The 24956-nt window shown below is 33.9% G+C and overlaps 1 protein-coding gene across 2 annotated transcripts in view; it reads right to left on the reverse strand.

Annotated features, from left to right (window-relative positions):
• Window positions 1–24602, reverse strand: part of Spock3 (SPARC (osteonectin), cwcv and kazal like domains proteoglycan 3) — a 405155-nt gene extending 380553 nt beyond the window's left edge. Inside the window, exons 1-2 of one of the 2 annotated variants that reach the window (XM_078030963.1) lie at window positions 24280–24602; window positions 23571–23759 (exon numbers count right to left, since the gene is read on the reverse strand). In XM_078030963.1, the coding sequence (XP_077887089.1) occupies window positions 23571–23759 (189 nt within the window). In that variant the 5' untranslated portion in view covers window positions 24280–24602. Of the gene's footprint in view, window positions 1–23570; window positions 23760–24033; window positions 24169–24279 lie in introns of those variants that run through there. The other variant, XM_078030962.1, reaches the window with a different exon arrangement.
• Window positions 24603–24956: the final 354 nt, after the last annotated feature.

A 24956-nucleotide genomic window follows, 5' to 3' on the forward strand; every position in this document is an offset into this window, starting at 1 on the left:
CCACACCTGGTGCATTCTGAATTTTTCAATGTTGTCACTCATTTAAGCAATGGTATTTTATCTCATGAATATACCAATGAGACTCCCCACAGAACAATAAAAAAAACAGTTCGAATATTCATATGAAAGAATAAGTGACCCCAGAAAAGCAAAACAATTTTGAGGAAAACAGAGCAATACTAGAGATGTTACAATGACCAATTTCAAATTACAATATAGAGACATAGTAACAAAAACATGATGTTACTGACATCAAAACAGGAATGTACACATATGGAATAGACTACTAGTCACAAACACAAACTCACACAGATACATGCATTTAATTCTTTTCAGAAGTACCAAAAACATGCTGGAGAAAAGAGCCTTTTTTACAAATAGTGCTGGGGAAAATGAATATTCAAAGTAGAAAATAAAACTAGATCCTTTTCTGTCACCCTGAACAATAGTCAGTGTAAATGGATCAAAGACCTGCAATTTACACAAGGAAATTTGCAACTGATAAAAGAAGACATAGGAGCAAGACCTCCAACATATTAGCACAAGCAACAACCTCCTCAATAAAACTCCCAAAGCTCAAGAAATAAAACCAAGAATCAATAAATGGGCTGGGATCAAATTAAAATCTTCTGCTAATAAAAGGAAATAATAGCTTGAGTGAGATCCTACAGAATGGGAGAGAATCTTTTCTGTCAGAAGATTAATATTCAGACTACACAAAAAATTCTCCCAAAAACTTAACACCAAAAAAATCCTATCGATAATAGGACAAATGACCTAGACAGATATTTCTTAAAAACAAAAAATATAAATTGTTAACAAATATATGAAAAAATGTTCAGGATCTTTATCAATAAGGAAAATGCAAATCAAAACCACCCTGAGATATCATCTCACTCCAGTTAAAATGTCAATGAACAAAAACACAGATAATAATAAATGGTGCTGAGAATACAGGGGAAAAGCAACACTCATATACTGTTGATAGGATTTTAAATTTTAAACCACTATGAAAATCAGTATGGTGTTTCTTCAAAATACCAAGAAATAGAGTCACCTTATGAAAAGCTATACCACTATTTAGTACTTACCCAAAAGAACTAAAGTCAGTATATTTTAATAAAGTGATATATGCATACCCATGTTCACAGCAGCATAATTCATAATAACCAAATTATGGAAATAGCTTAGGTGTCCATCAACAGATGAGGGGATAATGAAAAATGTGGTGTAAATATACACAATGGAGATTTATTCAGCTGTAAAGAAGAATGAAGTCATGATATTTGCAGGAAAGTGAATGGAACTGAAGATCTGCATTCTAAGTAAACTAAGTCAGAATCAAGTCAATGGTTACATTTTTTCCCTCATATGTGGAAGCTAGACAGAAAGCAGAAAGAAGAAAGATCTCTTGAAAATAGAAGAGAGACTTATAGAGTAGATGCTGGGGGTTAAGGGAAAGTAGAAAGAAAGGGAAAAGCAAGGTACCAAGAAATAAGTCTGACCAAATTATGCTATGTGCAAAAATGAATATATCACAATGAAATCCATTATATATATATATATATATATATATAATTATAATGTTATAATAAAATGGTTTTTAAGAATATAGTAAGTTTGTTACCTTTCATTTTGACAATAGAAAAAAGCATACTTGTACTCAAAAGCCTAAAAGCCATTTTCTGTTCTAGGCTATATTGAGGTAACTACATGAAACAGAAATCATAAGATCTAGTTGTGTTACCACTTACCAAATTGTCAAGCTCCTCTTCAATATCCAGAGTAAACATACTGACTCTAGATGATTAGAAAAATCTCTGACCAATATTTTCTTTTCATCTGCTTATCATGGTTCTTGGTAAAATAAGGATAACAATACATCACAGGAGTGTTAAAGCAGATGAAGCATTACAAAGTAAAGTTTGATGCATGTTTTTCTGCTTCTATGGCACTATGGCCTTAAAATTCTTCATTTTGAATCTTCATAAACTTGTTACTTTATTGATTTGATTTTTTAATTATTATTTTATACATTAATTATTTTCAAAGGTTTGTACTTTTAAAAATTGTAATGATTTTTAACTTCAATCATTCTTCTATTCCTATTGCATCAATAAGAGAAAAAGTTTTATCTTACCTGTAAACCATGATTGTAAATCAGAGAATCAACCGCAAAGGTCACATTTCTTTACCTACCAGGTACTAGTGTGTTATAGAAATCTCAATAAATTTAAAACTCACTTAGAGTCCTTTCAAAATCAATACAAATAGTTTTTTTTTCAAATTGCATATATAATGTGAATAGTGATCTTGAACTCTAAGGTATCCAACAGAAACCTTCAAACAAGGTCAAAGTATTTTAGAAAATTATAGTAATCTTTGAATTTTTTCATGATCCATGACAAAATACAAAACAACTATAGACCAAATGAATTCCAGAACTGCCTTTTGATTTGGTTACTACCAAGCTGCCTATAATGATGATGCTGGAGCACAATCTATATTGTGGCAGCCTTTGTCACAGGTCCATTTACAGTAGCTCTCATTTAACAGGGTGTAGTGCATCATTCAGGCTTTGCATACATGACCTAATGTGAGTCTGGGCTCTCTGATGTCAAAGCATAGGGCACAGTTGCTCAGTGAGTCTCAGTTCTTTGCTAGGGAAATATTTCTGTCCTTCTCCTATAGCTATTTAAAATAGACTCAGACAGGGGATGGAGATGTAATGTAGTTCAGTGGCAGAGCACTTGCTTAGCACATGTGAGGCACTGGGTTCATCCCTTTGCACCACATAAACATAAACAAATAAATAAAGACATTCTGTCCATCTATATGAATAGAATGGATAGTATATAAAAAATGGACAGTATATAAAAAATATACTCAGACACTTATATATGAGAATGTTTTGTTTTTATTGTTGACACAAAATTCAACATTTACATGTATAATTTCTTCCCGTGTTCATGCAAATGTAGATGTAACTCAATTGAAAGTAAGATTTATATGTATCTTAGTATACATATAGATTCTCTCCATATGAATTCACAATGCCATATAGAAATACCACAATTTATTCAAAAGCTGAAGTTGCTTTAAAATCTTTTCTGGTATTTGTGATATTGTTTATTATTTTCTCCTAATGCATAATGGTAACAGTAATAATTTTTATAAATGATATTATAAAATAACATTTCCCAAAATCTAAAAAACATATATATTTAGCAAGAAAAAATTCATTTTATTGTGGTGTTCCATTTTGTCCTTTTACCAGTATCAGTTGTTATTTAGTGTTGAAAAAGAAAATAGAGCTGTAGTTTGGACACAAACACTATTGCCAGAACTATTCATTTAAACATAATGAAGCAAATCAGAATCTCTCTTCTCCCATGATTTAATAATGTCAGATTCTTAAAACATAAAAATTCATAGTTTCAATTTTTGAGTTTTTTAGATATTTTATAGAAAGGCACTAAATTTTAAATATCATATGAAAATACTAATAAGTAGTCATCATAAAATATAGTGAACTGCAAGATGGCATGCCATTATATAGATTTGTTCATCTACTACATTATAACAAAATTGCACTGTATGAATATTTTGATTTATTATTATGATGAATATTGAAACATTGTATTGTAACATTATAAAATACTATGGTTATATTCATAAGCAAAAGAAGTATATGATTTGATCTCAAATTATGTTCTCAAAGGCTTCATTTCTATTTTTAATTTTATGCATATAGATGCAACTTCTATTAAACTAGTCAAAGATTTCTTCCAACGTGTAACTTTAAAAAATATTTTAACAAAATTGCAAAGTATAACAAAATGAAATCATGGAATACTGCTTAATTTTTCCTTTAAGTATGATATTTATTATCATTCCTCTTTTTCTATATTTCAAAGGATGAAATATGTATCAACAGTCACTGCCAGTATCTTTTTAAAACAATTTTAAATCATAGATTATAAATCTAACTGCTTTTCATCAGCATTTCTATTAATATTAGTAGATTCTTCAAAGTGAATGCATAACACTAAAGATTACAAATTTAAAAAACTATGAAAGAAATTTTTATCATGCTTTGTTTTAGGGTAATAAAAATCTATATTTTTTTAATTCAGAGTATAAGATTTCAAGCTACAAGATATATCTCAGATAATTTGCTCATTTTTCAAGATCTTCTCCAAATAATTGTTCTTCTCTTCATATTTTTATTATAAAATCAGGCTTAAAAAGATTGCTTTTCAAAAGATACTCTACCACAAAAAAAGAAGAAAGTCTATAAATTTCACTTTTCTCAAAGGTTACATGCAGAGAATAACTCAATCATTTGAGTCTTAACAGTGCTTCATCAGTGTTTCTTCTTACGTGGAAATCTCATTTTTAGAAAATTTGAGTTTAGACAAAAAGAGGCAGTGAAAATACTTTCTGAAGCTTCGAAGGCTTGCCTTGGGGTGGCTAATTTCTGTGATGACTTGTGGCAGAAATCCAGCAGCCTACTGTTGACATTTTCATAGTAATTATAGCTCAGGAGCTGGCTGCTTGGAAGAGCAAAAATGTGTCACATATGACATGGCAGACCTTTGCTAATATTCTTTTTCTTTTTTCCTTTACTATGGCTTAGAATTGATGGCAAAAAGTAGCAAGGTTGTACAGTAAATGAGAGTTTCAATGTAAAAAATCAGATTGTTAAGAAAGACTGTTTAAAATTAGGAATGACCAGGTGTTCCATAAATGACATATTCAATAAAAGCCCCAAGGAAAAATATGGAAAGATGTGTTATTTACTGAAAGTATTGAGCAGGGCTCTGATATCTACATTGATTCCTATATAATTCACCCATCTATACATGAATTTGTTTTAAAGCACTATTTTACACTCCCAGAGTGTAATGCACATACTCTTAGAAGCATGCCTCTTTCCACTGCTAACTCTACCTTGCAAAATGTGCTTCAGGAGTTCATGGGAAAGAGAGGTTGCATTTGACTGTGAATCATGCAAGGGGTCATGGAAGAAGAGTATAAAATGGGCTACGAAAAATGAGAAATGATACAGAATAGATAAATAAGGGGCAAAGGCCTTCTATTCCAGATGAATGGCTCATTTGGAGGAAGTCAAAAAAAACAAGAGAAAGCATAAAATATAGCACAAAGATAGACAATGACTCAATTTGAGTGCTGGGAAGCACACACACACACACACACACACAAAGAGAAAATAGAGGTGAAAAAATAAAATATGGTTTGGAGGCAGATAGGGAAGGGCTTTGGGATTTGAGGATAGGAAATCTGGATTTTATTTGGTGCTGACATTTGTAGATAAAGTATCTGGTGAGACCTGTCTGTCACTAGAAAGATCCTGGCTATTTACCAAAAAACTCCCACTATGGTAGTTCCTTGATGAACTCACCACTGTAAAGAATCTGGCCTTCAGCCCTGAAGCCTCAGAAACCTGGTTCTGCCAGCAGAAACCCATGTCAGGATGGTTGGTGCAAACTCTCCCCGAGCTCAGCTGGGTGGGCACGGAGACAGAAAAGGAATTATTTTGTCCTTTACACGTTACAGAGGTATAGACCAACCCTGGATAAACACTGGTGGTGACCATTCTTACTCCTGACCATTGTGCTCCCTGCCAAAATTTGCCTAGGTAAGTTATATTTCTTTTTCAATTCAATCTCCTTCTAATAAACTATTTTTTTCCAAAAATGGGTTGAAATATTTAAAAAGCTTACATTAATACACACAGACTCAAGATTCACATGATCTCTCTCTAACATGACTCCACACATACAATGACTGGTCCATTATCTGGATATCGCAATTTATCCCATCAAAGTCAATCCTACTGCAGGTTTTTGGAAGGCAATTTACTGTGCCAGTGATGTGAAGCTCTACTGGATAATGAATTAAAGAATGAATGTATGTTTTTGAATAAAGGAACAAGATGAGAACTATAATTTGGGAGAAATTAATTGATCAGTAAAGGCTTCCTGACGCTCATCAGCAGAAAAACACCTGAAAATGTGAAGGTAATCTATAGAACCAGTGTAAGTAAGAGATAATGAGGATCTAATCCAAGGAAGAGTGAAGAGTCTTTATCTTGAAATTTACCTGAAAAGGGCTGGGGGTATGGCTCAGTGGTAGGACCCTTGCCTAGCATGGATGAGGCACCGGGTTTGATCCTTAGAACCACATAAAATTAAATAAATAAATAAATAAACAAGTAAATAAATAAATAATTTTATTGTATCTATCTACAATTAAGGAAGGAAGGGAGGGAGGAAGGAAGGAAGGAAGGAAGGAAAGAAGAAGGAAGGAAGAAAATTACTGCAGACAAAACTTACAAGTGATTAGATTGGGAACAGGAGCAAGGAAGACAAGAATCAAAGTTGCCTTCAATAAAAAAATCCCTGTAATTGTAAGAACATTGAAGAAATCTTTGCAGAGCTTTAAGTTAAAAATTCTGTTTATAGAAGTGATGGCATTGCACAATTCACCTATACCCATGTTATCATGGAGAATATTTTATGGAATTCTGAATATTTTATGTAAATTTTTTTCATCTGATATTTTCTGGACTGAGTGATTATTTGTATCCAACATGCTGAAGGGTTTGGGTACAGAGAATTTGTTTTAAAAATAAATCAATTGTAAAATATAGAAATACTTTAAAAGTTATGTTACAGAAAAAACACTCAAAACTAAATGACAGAATTACATAGGAACCTTAAAATGAATAGAAACAAGATTAAACCACAGGAATAAGTTTCAATTCCAATCTAAACTTACATGCAAAAATTGCCATATTAATATTTAATTTTTTTTTCAATTTTTTATACCATGTGAAATGAAATTATATTGCTATTTCATTTGCTTTTCATTAATAAAACTAAATTCCAAAAAAGAACAAAATTCATTAAAAAATTGTTTGAACTTTGTCAGCCAATTTTATTTATAAAATTGGTTCAGTTAAAATATATTGAAAATTGCAAAAACATGGAAAATATGCTGTTTAAAATTGGTATAGTATACATATTATTGTATATCCTTTACACAGCATATTTTGGTTTTTATGTGATTTAGTCAAAATTTATTTAAGAATTTCCTTAGGTAGGCAGAATTTCATTAATGCATACATATGCATGCATTGAAATTCACACTGAACACTATTTAATAAGTACAATTTATACATATTAATAATATATTTTAAAAGAACAAAAAAATGCTTGGTAATGAACATACAATTTATATCTAATTTAAAAATCAATCAGGTCTTTTCACTGGATGGTAACAAGTAATAACAATATCCCTAGGTTCCTATAAAAACTGAATTGTGCAATTTTATTAAACCATCTAGGAGAAAAATCACTTATAGTTTCATTCAAATTAAAAATAAAAAGTTGAACCCACAAACCACAACACTGAAGGGCTTTTATTCAACAAATACAAACCAGAAACATCATAGTCTAGTCCAACAATGAAAGGGTGAAAAATAATGTATCTTATCCAAGATAAATAATGAAGACCAAACATGTTTTTAAATTGTATTACCTACAGAATCATGAAGCTATTTACCATTTACAAAACTTATCATTCATAAAGAACTTATTTTTATAGTTCATGATCACAGATTCTGGAGGAAGGAACTTTAAAATATTCAGGGGCAAACAGGCAGACCCATCAGAAGGGGGAACTCTTAGCTCAACAATGACCTTGTGTTCAGAGTGAATTAAGCATATGAACCCTCCTATAGCTATCACTCCCCATAGATGAGGTTTTGACATTTTCCTTTACTTCTGACCATGGTACCATCAGTACCTCAGTACTGAATTTGTAATTTGGGGGACCTATGCCAGCCTTCCTCTACTCTTCTCCATAATCCTATGATCAGTGATAACAGCATGCATAAATAAAGGGACACTCATTGCAAGGGGGAAAAAAGAAAAGAAGAATTTTGGCAGGAGAGGGCATTTAGCTATTCAAAGCAAACAAAGCAGTTTTGAAACTAGATTTCCTAATCTCATTCCAGGACCTATAAACTGCTGTGGTTCTCAGCCACATGGGTTGTGATGCTTCTATCTTTATTGTTGATTTGTTATCTAAATTCAACATGTCATTCCACATTGGAGACTTTTACTGAGAAAAATGTGCACTTGGAGTGAAAACCATCAATTCTATAACAAATAGTTTAAATGACAATAACATTAGCAAGCAAAAAAATTAGCATATTTAATGAATTCATGAAATTCTGAGGATAATGTTGCTACATGTGTTGGTGTTTGTAAAAAAAAATCTTACTTTGCCTAAAAGGTTACTTTCAGATTCCACAGCTTCTAAACTTCCCTAGCTAACAGAATGGAATGTGCCTTTAATTCACAGTTTTGGTTAAGTCCAATCATTCTTTTAAAACTATGAAGTGTATAACATCTCAATTGCAAGAAATTACATTTTATGTCAAAGGAAAAGTTCTCAGGTAATACTAGGTTAATGCTGTTGATACAATGTTCCAGAAAATTTTCCCCCAGGGAATGTTCATTTTAGATGAAGCTAAGAGCCTCAGGGACATTGGAGAAGAATATCAGATGTTGCCAAGGGCACCTTAGACAGCCTTCCTGAGAGACGAGGAGGCTGCCTATAATTTCATACTGCACTGTATGCCATGAAAGGCCTATAAATATTCCCCTGATCTCCTAAAACTGGTTCTTCAGCAGATGCTAATACCAAGAGCCAAAGCAATTAGCAAGCTCGTATTTCAAAGTATCCAGCATATAGTACCCTGTGTAAATATTGTGAAAGTCACAAAAGTAGCCTGGCAAGAGAAAAGGAAAAGTGAGCTATGATTAAGGGACTATCAAATTACTATTTTTAGGAGCTGTATCTAGTAAGCATTTTACCTCATTCAGGAAGACAATGCCAAGTCATGTTTTATATATCTGGAGGCAATTCTATTTAAGTTGATGCACTTTTGGTCCCTCTCCTTTTAGGTCCCTGCTGAGAATTAAAAATTAAACTATATATATGCTGGGTTGGGTTTGTGGCTCGATGGTAAAGCACTTACCCAGCATGTGTGAGACACTGGGTTCAATCCTTAGTACCACATAAAAATAAAAAAATTAAAAAGAATAAAAAAAATGTTTAAAACCATGTGCTAATATTTGGAACACTCAATATAATACTTCAAATTGACTATAAAGTACTATAATTTTTATCAAAATTCCCATTTAAAATACTATATACAAAATTTCTTTCATAAAAAATACTATATACAAAATTTAGCATGAAGTTCAATATCAGTTAATTTAATAAGAATAAAAATATAAAAATCATTGAATTTTAATGTATTCTACTTTTTTCAGTATGGCAGCTAATTAATTTTGTTCTTTTGCTATAGAACTATAAAATGAAAAATCTAAAATGGAGTATAATTAATGATTAAACTATCTAATATTTAAAATAATATACTAGATAAAGAAGTCTTGAAACTGTAGATAAGACAACAAAATTATTTTTAGAAATTAGACGCATTCCAAATAATTATATGATATTATTTCATTTTTTTCATTTGTTCTGATTAGTTATACATGACACTAGAATGCATTTTGACACACCATACATAAATGGAGTATAACTTCTCATTCTTCTGGTTGTACATGATGTAGAGTTACACTGGTCATGTAACAATAGATGCACATAAGGTAATAATGTCTGATTCATTCTGTTATCCTTCCTACCCCCATACCCACTCCTCTCCTTTCATTCCAAAGTACTTCTATTCTTCCCTAGCCTGCCCACTCCCCCTTACTGTGAATTAGCATCCACATAGCAGAGAAAACATTCAGCCTTAGGGTTTTTGGAATTGGATTATTTCAATTAGCATAATATTCTCCAGCTACATCTATTTACCTGCAAATGACATAATTTCATTATTCTTTAAGGTACAGTAATATTCTATTATGTATACATATCACATTTTCTTTATCCTTTCATCTGCTGAAGGGCACCTAAGTTGGTTCCATTGTTTAGCTATTGTGAATTGAGCTGGTATCAGCAGTGACTGTGACTATGTCACTATAGTGTGTTATTTCAATTTTTTAAAAGTCAATACCATCATATCACTCTTTGATATTCAATATGGAAAACAGAAATTTAAGTGGTCTCCTATGAATGTGATTGGCAGTCTTTCTCAGAACCCATTCAACACTGATTAAACATAGATTATATGTTCATGTATTGGTTGTACACAGTAATAATTTGTGAATTTTTATGTCTGATTAAATGAAATAAGCCATTTTTCTCTTTTTTCTTTTAACCTACTTTGAAAATAGGAGCAATGAAAATCAGTCTCTAGCAAAAATAAATAGAAGAAAAAGATGGAAGGAAGGAAGAAATATCACAATTGTAATAATTGGAAACTAGGTACAGTTAGACCTAACAGTTTCCAAAATTGTTATAAGCCAAATGATAGTCATTGTAAGAACATATTCATCATTTCTTTTACAGCCATTTTCATCAACAGTGAATATTCAGAAGTGCACAGTGATATAAACAAAACAAAACAAAACAAAAAAATACTAACAAAAATACCAGTAATATGCAGTTATCAAATGTAGTATTCCTATAGGAAGAAGCATTCTTTGAACAGTATGTGATTTTCAATTACTGGCCTTTATAAGACTAATAAAGGACAGGCTACTAGACATCTCCTGTCCTAGCTTCAAGACGAATCATGGTAGCATAATTGTGATGGTAAGACAATGGGTTCTACTAAAAATTTCAAATCTTTATGAACTTCTTGATCTAGCTGGTGAGAAGATCATCAATGTGACCATTTAAAAGGTCCAAATCTGACATTTTAAAAGGTGGAAATCCAATTTGTCTGTAACAATTCATTTTAAGTAGTCAACTGTTAATAAGTAGCAAAACAATAAATAAATAAATATTATTTTTAAAGAGTAGGTTCAAATACTAATCTTGAACAGATTGACTAAGAATCTTAAAATGTTGTCTCTACATTTGTAAAAGGAGATTAATTGTGTCTACATATTTAGCTGGTAAGAAATTTTAATGAAAATAAGAAACTACTTAAAAATTGTTAAAGGACTTTAATGAAAATTTCTCCAGATATAATATTACACATGGCTCAAAAGTACAGGAAATAATGGTCAATATTACTAGTCATTAGGGAAATACAAATCAAAACCACAATGAGGTATCACTTCATATCCATTAGGATGACTGTTTTATCACAAAAACAGAAAACAAGTATTGGCAAGGACATGGAGAATTGGGAAATTTGTGCTTTACTGGAGGAAATGTGAAATGGTACAGCCTCTATGGAAAATAGTACGGCAGTTCAAAAAGGGTTAAAAATAGAATTACCAAAGAATCCAGAAATTCCACTTCTGGGTATATATCCAAAAGACTTGAAAGTAGAACCTTTGACATATTTGTACACTCACATTCAAGCAGCATTAGTCACAGAAGCCAAGAGGTAAAAGCAATCCAAGTGTCTATGGATGGATGAATGAAGAAAATGCAGTTGTAGTCATAAAATAGAATATTATTCAATCTTATAAAAAGAAGGAAATCCTGGGGCCAGAACACAAATGAACCTTGAAGACACTGTGTTAAGTGAAATAAACCAGTCACAAAAAGACAAGTACTGACTGGTATCTTTTATGTGAAACATATATACTAGTCAAAGTCATAGAAACAGAAGAAAGGTAGTTGCCAAGACTCAAGATAGAATAAAATAGGAAGCAGTTTTATGTGTGTCAAGTTTCAGTTTTGCAAGATGTAAAGATTTTAGAGGTTAGTTGCACAACAGTGAGAATACACTTAAAAATACTGACCCGCACTTTAAAATGGTTAATATAATAAATTGTTTCTTTACTACAATTAACAATAAAGTATGCCGTATATATAAAATACCTAAAGTGCCTAGCATACAATAGACACTAAAAACAGCATTTATAAGCCAAAAATCATCATCCTTCCTATGCTTAAAGACTAAATGCCTACGCAGACCACCCCCAAACTTACAATAATCGGACTTAACCATTTTAAACCTCATAATGGTGTGAAACAATACATATTCAGGGGAACCTGTACTTAGATTTTACATATTTTCTGAGACTAGCAGTATGCTATTTGGTGATTTTTCACACACTGGGCAGGGGCAGTGAGCCCCAGCTCCTAGTCAGCCTTGCAATCACAACAGAAAACAACTAACATTATGCTATATAGCTAAGTTATGATGTTTGCTAGTATAAGTGCATTGCATGCCGTTTACTGGTCCTTTTTAGTTATGCATAGCATTAGGATTCATTTTGACATAATAATAAAAGCTTAGAATACAATTTGTTCTAATTCAGTCCCCAGTACCTCCCCTTTCCCTCCCCTCTACTCTACTTAACTCGCCTGCATTCTTGACTTAGGTATTTTCAACTTATCAGGATGTAATTCCACCCTAAGTCCAGAAGTACTTATATTAGAGAGAGCCCAGACTGAAAACAGCTGTGTGACCTCAATCCTCAGTTTCCTCACCTTCACAATCGAAAATAACTGCATTCTTTACAGAAATATCATTCACTAATGTATTTTATAAAGTTACAATGCCGCAGGAATATAATGTGCTCTAAAAAAGTGTTTGCTATTATTCCTATATTATTATCAATTTCTGGTCAAAGGGGAATCTGACATTAATTTATATTTTTAGAACTTAACCAATTTGATACTTTAAATAAGCACATCTTTACAATCATCCTCTCTTGCCATAGTGAGTGAAGTGTTGGTACCATATGCATGTACAAAATACAGAAAAGGGATGCATTTAGCTTATTTGAAAAATCATTTGAATAGACTGTCATTAATTGAATTGAAATGTTTTAATTGTTTCCAATTAGTGTCAAATAATGTTGTATTTACTTTATGAATTCTGAGCCTAGTTTCTATACCACTTTTCTTATTTTTATTATTTCATTCATAATATTAATTATTTGTATTTGCTAAAGTTGTTTATTTATAATTTGGCATACATTTTATTATACAATTAAAGGTATTTTATATTAACATAATTAACACAGCTAGTTGGAGTCTTCAGAAAATAAATTATGACAATAAGATATCCTTCATTATTAATAATAATCTGGAAAATTTATATATAGTTAACTTTTCCTATGTATTCAGAAAACATAGATAAAACATGATACAATATTAATGAAACACTATTAGAACTATCTTCAAGCAGGTATATTAGCATATTTTTAATTTCTAATTCATATAAAGAACTAAAGAGCAATGTTAGCTATTTGATCATGTATACAAAGTATCTCTATATGTTAATGTTCCTTTATGCCTGAAACATGCCTGAAATCCTGGCAACTTGGGAGGCTGAGGCAGGAGGATCACAAGTTCAAGGCCAGCAACAGAAACTTAGTGATACTCTGTCTCAAAATAAAAAGGGAAAGGAAAGTGGCTCAGTAGTAAAGTGTCCCTAGTTCATTTCCCAGTACCAAGAAAAAAATAAAAATACATAAATTTCCTTTTCTAAATTATGTCAACAGTAAACCAAACTATCAAATATTAAGACCTAACCAAATAAGCATAATTAACAATTGCTGCAATAGTTAATTAATTACTTTTTTATATTGAAATAGTATAATTAAAAATAATCAATTACATTTTTCCTGATGAAAACATAATGTTGAATTTTATTCAATAATCACTATTTTACAATATGAGGAATAATATTGAAAGCACAAAGGATACATAAAAAAGCAAAGTGTCTATCTCTTATAAATCTTAGAGATTTTATGTTCATTGAACGTGGTTTTTACAACTTTAAATGGACTAATGAAATATCATAATGTTACTTCTGAAGGAAGGAATAAAACTTTATTATTAGCCTCAGATTCTGAAGAGAAAAAAAATCTGCTCAATGTGTTCAGAAACAGCAATAGTGTTTCTAGTTGGGGCCATTATTTCCTTGATGAATTAAAAAAAATTAAAAAGATGGTGAGAAAGAAATCGAAGGTCAGATGACTGATGGTGGACATATAGGATGAGAAAAGCACTAATTCTTTGGGATAAATTACATGACTAAAGTGGCAAAATGGTTTTATAAGAAGATTTTTTTAACCTATTTTTATCCCTTGGAAAACTTTTATACTGTTGTTATTGCTAACTTAATTTTAACTGGAAACAAAACATCACACAAAAATTATATAATCACCACTTATAAAATAATCATGCCATATATGTGTGTGTGTGTATTAAAGAAAACTTTAATTTTGACTTAACTATATATATATATATATATATATATATATATATATATATATATATATTCTATCACCAAGTATTTAAGAGACAAACTGCGATTGGCTGTCTCTGCTATCCATGCAAGGAGCTCATGCATTCTATCAACAATGTCTGAGGTCAAGTAACAAAATCGAAAGTGTAAAGTCTACATGTCAGGTCTGACAATCAGACTTACTGCTGTTCCTATTTCATAACCATCTCAAAGATACTAGAAGGAAAACAATTGTTCTTTGATTCCAAGGACAAGAGCTTCTTGGACTCCACCACAGCATCCTTCCTAGGATTGTCCCATCATTTCTAGGGTTACCTCAAGTATTACTACAGTAGAATAGTACTATTTTGGTATTATACCCCTACTTTGCACTAATGGTGCTTTCCTTTTTGCTGCGTCAGAGCAAATACAACTTGGGTACAAGAGAGTGTATATATATTCTCATATATACACTATACACAGTTGAGGGATATGAGAATTAAATTCAAATCCCACCACCACACCAACCACCATGATGCTTCACATAAAAGCATTCTGGACCTGTGACTAAATACTCATAGTTAAAAGGATATTCTAGAAAATACACTAAGTGATTTCACTAAAGGAAAGCAAAATCGGTCATCAGTCCTATTATTGTGATTACCTCTTGGATACTTCTTTGGTTCTGACCATAAACCTTTTCTCTTAGAAATTAGCACACCACTATTTGCTGCCAAACTTCTATAACCAAAACCTTAGGAACCAAGCATTCCATTTCCAGCATGGCCATCATAACTCAGCCTGCCATTCTTGGCTAAGAGGACAGGGGGATGACATAGAATTAGGAAGCAATATTGAAGGCATGGCTAACAATTCATAGGCAATAATACAAATTCTTATTAGTGGACCCAGGAAAAGAGGTTGAGAATATTTTCGAGGGATATTTAGATGATGAATAGAGCATGACTAAAGATAATAGCTACCAATATTTTTTTTTTCTGGTACCAAGGATTGCTTTCTTTCTTTTATTTTTAATCCTTTGCCATTAGAGATTAAGTTCCATGGTATACCTTATAGCAAGGTAAAACCATGTGATTAAGTCCAGGCCCATGGGACATAAGTAGAAGTCATCTATGACTGTTTTGGGTCATAAATCCTTTAACAGAAACCCTTTATACAGGATAGAAAATGCCACTTATGGAGAAAAATGGAAAGCCCAGGCACTTCTTGATGGTTACATGGTTAGGAAATAAAACTACCTTAATTAAGGCACTGTGATTAAAGTTCTCCTTTTTGTGAGAACTCAACCTTGCCCTGACTGATACACTACCAATTATAAGTGAGGCAGAAGTAAGAACAAATCAACCTGTGAAATATCTGCATTTAGCCACACAACCATTTACTGAAGTACAGTAGTAGTAGTAGAAGAAACAGAAGACACTGGTGTTTAATCTTACTTACAAGACAAGAAAAATATTCAAAGACATTAGAGTAACAAAATTATGTAACTGGAGAGAAACTGTAGGAAGACAATTGGATAAACTGGCAGAGAATGCCAAGATACACATTATTACCAACTACTGTTGACTATTCTAAAATTGAACCTGATGGTTTGGAATGGTATTTCCATTTTGGTACAGGTTAGAACTCATAGTCCTAAGGCATTTTAGTACTTGAAATTTTTTACAATAATTAAATTCTTATTTAAATTACAAAACTGGACTTGAAGTGGTCAGAAATGAAATTGGTTGATAAATGACAGCACTGTTCTAAGAGTCTTAAGGACTATTCAGTTGGCAATACATATCGAATATAATGTTCTTTTCTTTATTTTCTAGTGCAAACTCTGAGCCAGTTACTGTGCTAATGCAAGGTGAAGTGGAAAATTTGTGGGGGAGGAAGACTGCAGTCTATATCTGTAAGAAGTTTGCAGTCTAATGAGGTATCCAAATCTGTGAACTTGTTGACATAGCAAAGAGTAAAAAAGATGAAAGGCTTTTCATAAATGGGAAAAGACATATAAATACTCCAGGAGCTTTTGGAGTTGAATGGTGTGTATAGAAGATTCAAAGATCAGCCTTTAAAAGTAGGTACATGAAATAAAATTGTGACCTAGATCATGAAATCATGGAAACTAAAATTGAATAAGAATATACAATGTCACTCTGAGTCAGAATCATGAGCTTTAAATGCATCCAACCAAGTAATTTCACTGTAAGGGTAGAAAATAAATGCCATCCATCAGTAAACACTGTTTCTTTTGCATATCTAGCTAAAAAGTTTAAGGATCTAATCCTAGAGCTGCTGACTTTCTATAAGAAGCAAGAAAACACAATGTGGTCACACATGTAGTAGAGAATGAGATCATCTCAAGCTATGTGAAGCAGGAACTTACACAAGAAACAAAAAACAAAAACCTAGCATGACTTAAAATTTTTGGTTGGGGATTGTTGGTTTTTTACTTAATGTGTTTATGTATAATGTGTATGTATATATTATATATGTAGTATATATATATATCATATATGTATATATTATACCTATACTACCTATAATTGTCTCAATTTTTAGATTCCTTTATCTGCACCTGTTTGAAGATAGACACACACTCACATAAAGTGAATATTTATCATACATACTATTTTATACATAGAATTATTTATGTATAAACAGACTAATGTATTTCCTAATTCATTTAGTTATACTTTTCTAATGATTCACTAGAAGTTATAAGAGCTAGAAAAGTAAAAGTATGTGGTACTCTATTTTCTGTTAGGAAGAATCCATGTCAAATTAACTACATTTTGTTCTCAATTCAGACTTTCTTAAGGACTTTGCTAATATGATACCACCTCTCCCTGAGGTATCTTCTCTAGAAATTTGCAGGTCAGTGGACATTCTCTGACCTGACTTCTTTCATCTTGCGATTTCTCATCTGACAAAAACAATTTAAATTTTCACTGGTGGGCTGGTAATATTAGTGATGACAAGATTAAAATACAGGGATGTGGAGGGGACACCATGACATGGCTTAAATAGGACCCACATGACAAGGACAGGAGTCAGGTGCTAGCCCATTGTTGCAAGAGTTACTCAGGGGCCCTGAATCCAGACTGCCTCAGCTTCTCTTAAGAAGTCTGACCTGCAAACATGTACAGAATATTTAAAGGCTTTTCAGGACTAACCCAGTGCTAATAATCAAAAAAAAAAAAAAAAAAGGAAGAAAGAAAAAACATTCAAGAAAATGCAATGAATTAACTGTGAAGAATTCTTCCCAAGGCAAGGTACATATAGGTATATGCTTGACCAAGATAAATATAATTAATGATTATGATTGTTATAAATATGATCTCATAATAAGAATTACTGAATTTGTGCATATAAGAATTGGCTAGTACTATTGAGGAAGTATTCCTGAATAGAGAAAGTAGTAGTTTACTGTGCTAAATGCATCTAGTTATATAGTATCTACTTGGTATATAGTATTGAAAAGTAAAATGGTAAAACTCTGCAGCCAACTATTAAGGCAGCATAAAGAAGAAGCCCCGCCTTGCACCCGTCTTCCCTAGTACTTAAGAAAAACAACCAGGATGAATCATTAAAACCTACCCCCTAAAAAAATCAAACAGAGAGAGGGAATGAGAACTTATTCTTTGAAGTGTATCATTGTTTGAACCACAGCGCCCCATGAAGCCACATGGTAATTTACTTCAATAAGACCTAGATATCAATAGTTCCATTTGCTTTCTTGTTTTACTTATTAATTTTTTTTATTTATATGTGACAGCAGAATGACAGCAAAATGCATTGTGATTCTTATTACACATATAGAGCACAGTTTTTCCTATCTCTAGTTGTATACAAAGTATATTCACACCAATTCATGTCTTTATACATGTACTTTGGATAATAATGTCCATCATATTCCACCATCATTTCTAATCCTATACCCCCCTTCCCCTCCCACCCCTCTGCCCTATCTAGAGTTCATCTATTCCTCCACACTCCCCCTCCCTTCCCCACTATGTTTAGGTCTTCTTATATCAGAGAGAACACTCATACACTGTTGGTGGGGCTGCAAATTGGTGCAGCTAATATGGAAAGTAGTACGGAGATTTCTTGGAAAATTGGGAATGGAACCACCATTTGGTTCAGCTATCCCGCTCCTCAGTCTATATCCAAAGGACTTAAAAACAGCATACTACAGGGACACAGCCACATCAATGTTTATGGCAGCACAATTCACAATAGCTAAACTGTGGAACCAACCTAGGTGCCCTTCAGTAGATGAATGGATAAAAAATTGTGACATATATACACAATGGAATATTACTCAGCAATAAATGAGAATAAAATCATGGCATTTGCAGGTAAATGGATAGTGTTAGAGACCATACCGCTAAGCCAAGTTAGCCAATCCCCAAAAAACAAATGCCGAATGTTTTTATTTGCTTTCTTATAACATTAAAATTTGAGAGATTCTCAGAGATCTTTTTTTCTTTTGTAGTCTACTAAGTTGTCAGGAAAGACCTCTCACTATCTGTCATTAACTCTCAGATATTCTGTACACTCAAGAATCTTGACTCAGAGGAAAACAGAAAATAACAAAAGAAGTTAAGAAAAGTTTACTTACTACTCGGTATCCCCAAATCAGCCATTCTTATAAAGTAAAATTATTATTGGAATGCCCTGAAACACATCAATCTCTATGTCCCATTTCACAATATTGTACACGCCCTTTAGCCAATAATCAGGTTACATTTTTAAAGTTAAATTTTAGTGCTTTACTATTGTCTTCATTGTAACCAGATTACTAAAATCACTTAAGGAATAAATGTAAACCAAAGTTGACTGTAGTTTATGCAACACTAATGATAACCATTTCTCAAAGTTCAAAATGAGCCTCAGGTTTTTTTATTTTTGAAAAATAAATCTGATTTAAAACTTTAAATTTTGATTTAATGGTACAATCTTGATTTTTAAATATGATTTATTAAAAGTTTGCTGGATTTTTATTGAACTGCTTCCAACATACAGTATTTAAGGGTTTCTCATGTTTTATCTTTCCTGTCATTCTTAATTAATATGTGTACTTCAGTTAAATCAATTACATATAAGGTGGATGATGGTATTACATCATCCATTACCAATTAATTCATTGGTTCCCAAATTCAACACTCATTTATTACATGATAATGGATATGGTTTAACTGAACTTATAAATATAAATGTTTGAAATATGTAATATGTGACTCATTTGAGCTAATGATTCACTTTCCTCATAAGAGCACTGCTTTCAAGTTCTCCTAATATACATATAAGAACTGGGTGAGCAAATCCTGTAAACTCCTGTGCTTGGACAAGGCAGTAGGACTCCCCAAATTCCCTCACTGAGAAACCTTGTGTTCTTGATTTTACTACTACCCAAAATTGCTACAAAAAAATAAAAACTAGTATATCCACTAAACAAATCCCACTGTTGAGAGTTTTTAAAATTTTCATTTTGTTATTAAGGCCTCATGTATGCTAAGCATGTGCTCTACCACTGAGTTGCATTCCCAGTCCCTATTTTATTTTATAATCATATAATTATACTCTGAACATAACATTGGTTCTACTATACTTATTTTTAAATGTATTAAGTTTTCTAAATCTTTAGATTGAGTTAAAATGTAATTTTCTTCCCAAGACATAAGAATTAAAAAATCTTTACTAGAATTTTATAAATATATTAATGATTTCAAAGAGTTAAAAGTTCTTAACTTTTATATAATTCTATTCTGTGCACATTGGAGAACAACAAATGCAAAACAAATTTTATTCAATATTACTAGTATAGAGTAGTCAAAATCCTTGGCAGCAGTGGGGCTGGGTGTCACACTCCTATAATCCCATCAATTCAGGAGGTTGAAGCAGGAGGATCCTAAGTTCAAAGTCAGTCTTGGCAAGTTGGCAAGGCCCTGAGTTACTTAGTGAGACCCTGTCTCAAAGTAAAATATAAAAAAGGGCTGGGGATATGGTTTAGTGGTTAAGGGCCCCTGGGTTCAAATCCTGATAACAAAATAATTATGATAATGATGATGATGATAATAATAATAATAATAATTCTTTGAAATATCTTTTTTTGTGAAAACTAACTCATGATAAGCTTTGAGAAAATGAGTCACCAGGGGTAATAGTTCCTATGTTCCTCTACTCTTAATAACACTTTCCATGCATGCTGCTCATCCGTAATCCTTTATTATAAATAAAATAACCAGCATAGTGCACTCCTATAATCCCAGCAGTTCAGGAGGCCGAAGCCCAAGGACTGCAAATTCAAATGTAACCTTGGCAAAAGTGAGGCGCTAAACAACTCGGTGAGACCCTGTCTCTAAATAAAATACAAAATAGGGCTGGGGTTGTGGCCCAGTAGTGGAGTGACCCTAAGTTCAATCTCTGGTAGCATGAATAAAGACATAAATAAATAAAAATGTTCACATATTTATATTATATATTAAAATCATTTATTTCTAAAATTATTCCATTGAATTCAATTGAAATAACCATTAATTGAGTTTTTAAGTAGTTTTCAAGGTATTTTTCAAATATAATTCAAAAAGTAGTACAATTCAAACTTTTTTTAAGGAGAGACTTTTAAAATAATGTCAGTTTTATATAACAGTCACTCTCAGGAAGTATGGTAAAGATTATTTACAGTGTTAATTATGCTGAGGCATCACAAGGTTTTTTTTATTTCTGAATGACATAATTCTAATTTTATGGAGAAAAAAACACTAAAAATAACACTTCCATTAAACTGTTACTATAAGATGCAGTTCAGATTCCTTGTGTCTTCATAACTGAGTACATAAATCTGCGTTAAGATATAAATTCTTACACAGTACACATAAAGGTAGATTCATGTAGCAGTTTTGTTTCAAGCAATGTCTTTTAATCATGTGCTTTCAGACAAAAATAAACTAATAAATAAATCACATCCATAAAGATACAGACCAAAAAAAATATTGAGTTAATGATTTCCCAAAAGGGAAAGAATATGTAAATAGCAGTAAGGTGGAGAGTCTAAATAAGGATTCTATGTTAGGCATTGAGTTATGACTTCAGAAGCATGCTGTCAGCCTACATTTCATCATGTCAATAATGAGCAACAGGTGGCTAAAGGGAAAATATAATGATAACACTTATCTTCCCCAAGCCTTCCAGAAGTCATCTTTATAAAAATGTAATTATCTTATTAAAATGGCTATTCTCAACTTAAGTTTTGCAAAAATAAATCTTTATTATATTTCTATGTATTGCATATACTCCAAAACAAATATTTGCTTAAAATATTTCAGTAAATCTTCTATTTAAGCGTATACACGATTTTGATGGAGTTTCCCTCTGAGATTATAGAAGAATGTCTGAAAATACTAGAGTAATGAAAATATTCTAGCACTATAGAAGTTGAATGCATTAATTCTAGAATTTTTAGTTCCATAGTAGGCAACTCAGCTTGCCATAAGAGTTTAAATCAAACACTTCACAAACTGTCCAAATATAGGCTGCTCATTCTCACTGATTCAATAAAGCAATTGTACTTAAATCAGAGGACAGTAAGATATTCAATATTTAAAATATTTTAAAGAAGCAAGTATGAATTTCATTTTAAAAACTGGAAAGCAGTCACTATATAAAGACATGTCAAATGTGAAGCATTGTTCAAATATTAACAAAATTTTCAATATATTTTTCTACAATGAGGGCATGAGAAACAGAAATTTTCTCCAGATTTAGAAATATCATATTTGCTTATTTTTGTTGGAGTTAATATTAGTACAAACTTAAAACAAAGAGGTAAGGGTTCACTTTTATAAGAGCATTCATTTAGCAATAAAATGACATTTAAGCTTTGTTCACAAAGTATGTAAGAATAAGACCTCTATTAAGTATTATCATTATCAATTTTCATCCTCTGTATCCATGCTGAATATCAAGTAGCTGCACCTAGATTTAAAGTCAAATTACCTTTTTTTTTTTTTTCTGTTTTTCCAGAATCCCCTTCAGGACTTGGCTTGCCAGGTACTTTTTTGAAGGGGTGTTGGGACAAGGGGGTCAAGGAGCCTAGCTGAAAATTAGCCCCAGCTTCCATTGATTTTTGCCAAATCGTGACAGAGTCTGAGCTGATGAAAGAAGTTAACTCATCTACACGTAGTGCACTGCAGTTGGACTCCCTAAGAAATTCTCTCAAATGTCACAGTAAGGATTGGCAATTGTCTGTGAATCACTCTGGCTTCTTTTCAGGCCTTAAGGTTTATAGAGAGGATTGGGGGACCTGTAATCAAGTCAGGGAGACCTCTTTACTGGAACAACCAAGTTAAGTGCGGCAGGATGAACTGTGTTCTGGCCACAGACAGCTCTTGGCTCTGCTCAGATCAGGTGTGTGTATGTGTGTCTGTGTGTTGGGGGTGGTGATGACTAGCATGTCTTGGCCATTGGCTCCAGTCAAACAAAAAGTCCGAGTCTGTAAAACTCCTTTCCTTTAAATAACCTTTCAGAAAACTCCCAAAGAGACTCTATGGTTAACTCTTTCATGGATGTCGCCTGCGGGCGTCCCCATCTCGGGAGATTTTACAGCAGTGATTAATTGGGAAGTAAAACGTAATCAAAAGCATTGCAAACACGTTCTCGGTTAAAGTTAATGTTGAAACACAAATCTGATCGCAATTTTATGTAATTGGAGCAGTTCAACTTCTGCCTACTGGTGCCGCCAAACAACCTCCCACCCCTGGAGAGCGGGCATTTATAAATCTTACATCTTCCTACCTCCAAACTCAAATTCCTTAATGGACCATTAGTAAAGGGATCGATCCTAGTTACTTTAGTAGCAATACAACGCAAAGGCACATCTGCTGGGTTTACCAGTGCCAGAGACACCATTCAAAAGTTGAGAAGGTAGAGCCAGCACTTTGCAAACCTTTGGGGGGGGGGCAGGGGATGGGTGTGCTGTGGGAGTGTGGGGTGGGGGAGAAAAGAGTGAGAACCTGCTGTGACCTGAACTCCGGTGCATCCAACACGCAAGTCCCCCCTGATGCTAGCTGGGAGGTGGGCAGCGAAATTGCTAAGTTCTCCAGCCGCTGTGAGAGCAGCCTTTCCCCTCAAAATTCCTCTCCCTAGGAACTGAGCCCACTCCCCACCCCGAACCTGCTGCGAACCGCCGCGATGTTCGCCTTGAAGCCCAGAGCGCGTGTGTCTGGGAATGGGGACGCGCAGCACTTACGTCTCGGAATTTGTTCCACTGTCCGACTTCCTTGTCATACTGAGAGATTGTGGTGAGCCATTGTTTATCGTCCAGAAAATTACCGCCGTCCGACCGCCCCCCGGCCGCAGCCACCGCCGCGGCAGCTGCGAGAGCCTGACTGCACCAAGCGGCTGCACACACACACAATACGGCTGACACCTTGAGCATCTGGGAAAGGAGACACAACCGGGAGGGGGGATGGCAGTGTCAAATAAGGGGTACGAAGACTGGGGCGACCCCGGAAGACATGCATCAGCAACGACGGGGATAGAGAGAGGGAGAGACAAGCAGGGACAGGGTGTCCCCCTTCCCGCAGGCTTTACCCCCAAACCCGGGCACTCACACACACGCAGACCCAAGGGAGAAAAGGGGGATCTAAGAGGAAGCCCCAGCCGCAGCAGCAGCCCTAGCGGGCAAAAAAAACCGCTTCCTGGCACATCACCTTGTTGTGAGCCAGCACGGTGCTCGCAGCTCCTGCTGGAAATGCAGCCCAGCTCAGCCAACTCGCTGCTTTCAGGAGCTGCTGCACGCGCCGCCGTCTCGAGCCGTCCACTCAGCTCCCTGCGCCGGGCGCGCTCCCCCCATCTCCACCCTCCCCCCCCCCCGCGATCTCTCACTAGCTTCCCTCGGTTCACCCCTCCCTCCCCCCCATCTTCTTTTTTTCCTCTTTCCCCTCCCAATATCCCACCTTCGTTTCGCTGCATCCAAGCTGCAGTGGGCTCCGGATGCGTCGCTCGGCTGGAGCCAGAGGATGCGGTAGCTCTTAGCCTAGCAATCCTTATCTGCTTTCTAACCTCTCTGCTCCAGAAGAGGTTCTCCTGTTCGCGAGGCAGCCTGCTCATTCTCTCTGCTTCTAGATTTCAAGCGGAGCGTTCAATCGGTTCTGCAAATTTCCGGGGTGGTCAGGCAAACGTGGGAAAGGAGATCTGAAGAAAACTTTATGCATCACCAAACAAGAAACCCTGGGACTCTCTATCCGGTAAACCTCCTGGACCCAGCTCCGCCCTGAAGCAAAGTCATCAGTAGGGTCCTGGGAGATCAGTTTAATCTCAGAAAATGTAGTGAAGGGCATTCGTGAACTTCTGGATTATTAGGGAGCACAAACTTTCATGTTACATGGATGAAGTTCTCTCTCTCTCTCTCTCTCTCTCTCTCTCTCTCTCTCTCTCTCTCTCTCTCTCTCTCTCTCTCTTTTTTCCTCCCTCCCTCCCTCCCTCCCTTGTTTATTCAAAACCAAATCTTTCTTTATCAGATAAGGTGTTTGCACCTAAATCACACAATCATCCCCCCGCCCCCCCACACACACTGTAAATGCATTTTTCCTTTTATAATCAGATCTCCCTGGTGACTATATTTTAAGTTGTG

Source organism: Ictidomys tridecemlineatus, chromosome 14 (assembly GCF_052094955.1).
Source record: "Ictidomys tridecemlineatus isolate mIctTri1 chromosome 14, mIctTri1.hap1, whole genome shotgun sequence".
NCBI classification, from domain to species: Eukaryota; Metazoa; Chordata; class Mammalia; order Rodentia; family Sciuridae; genus Ictidomys; species Ictidomys tridecemlineatus.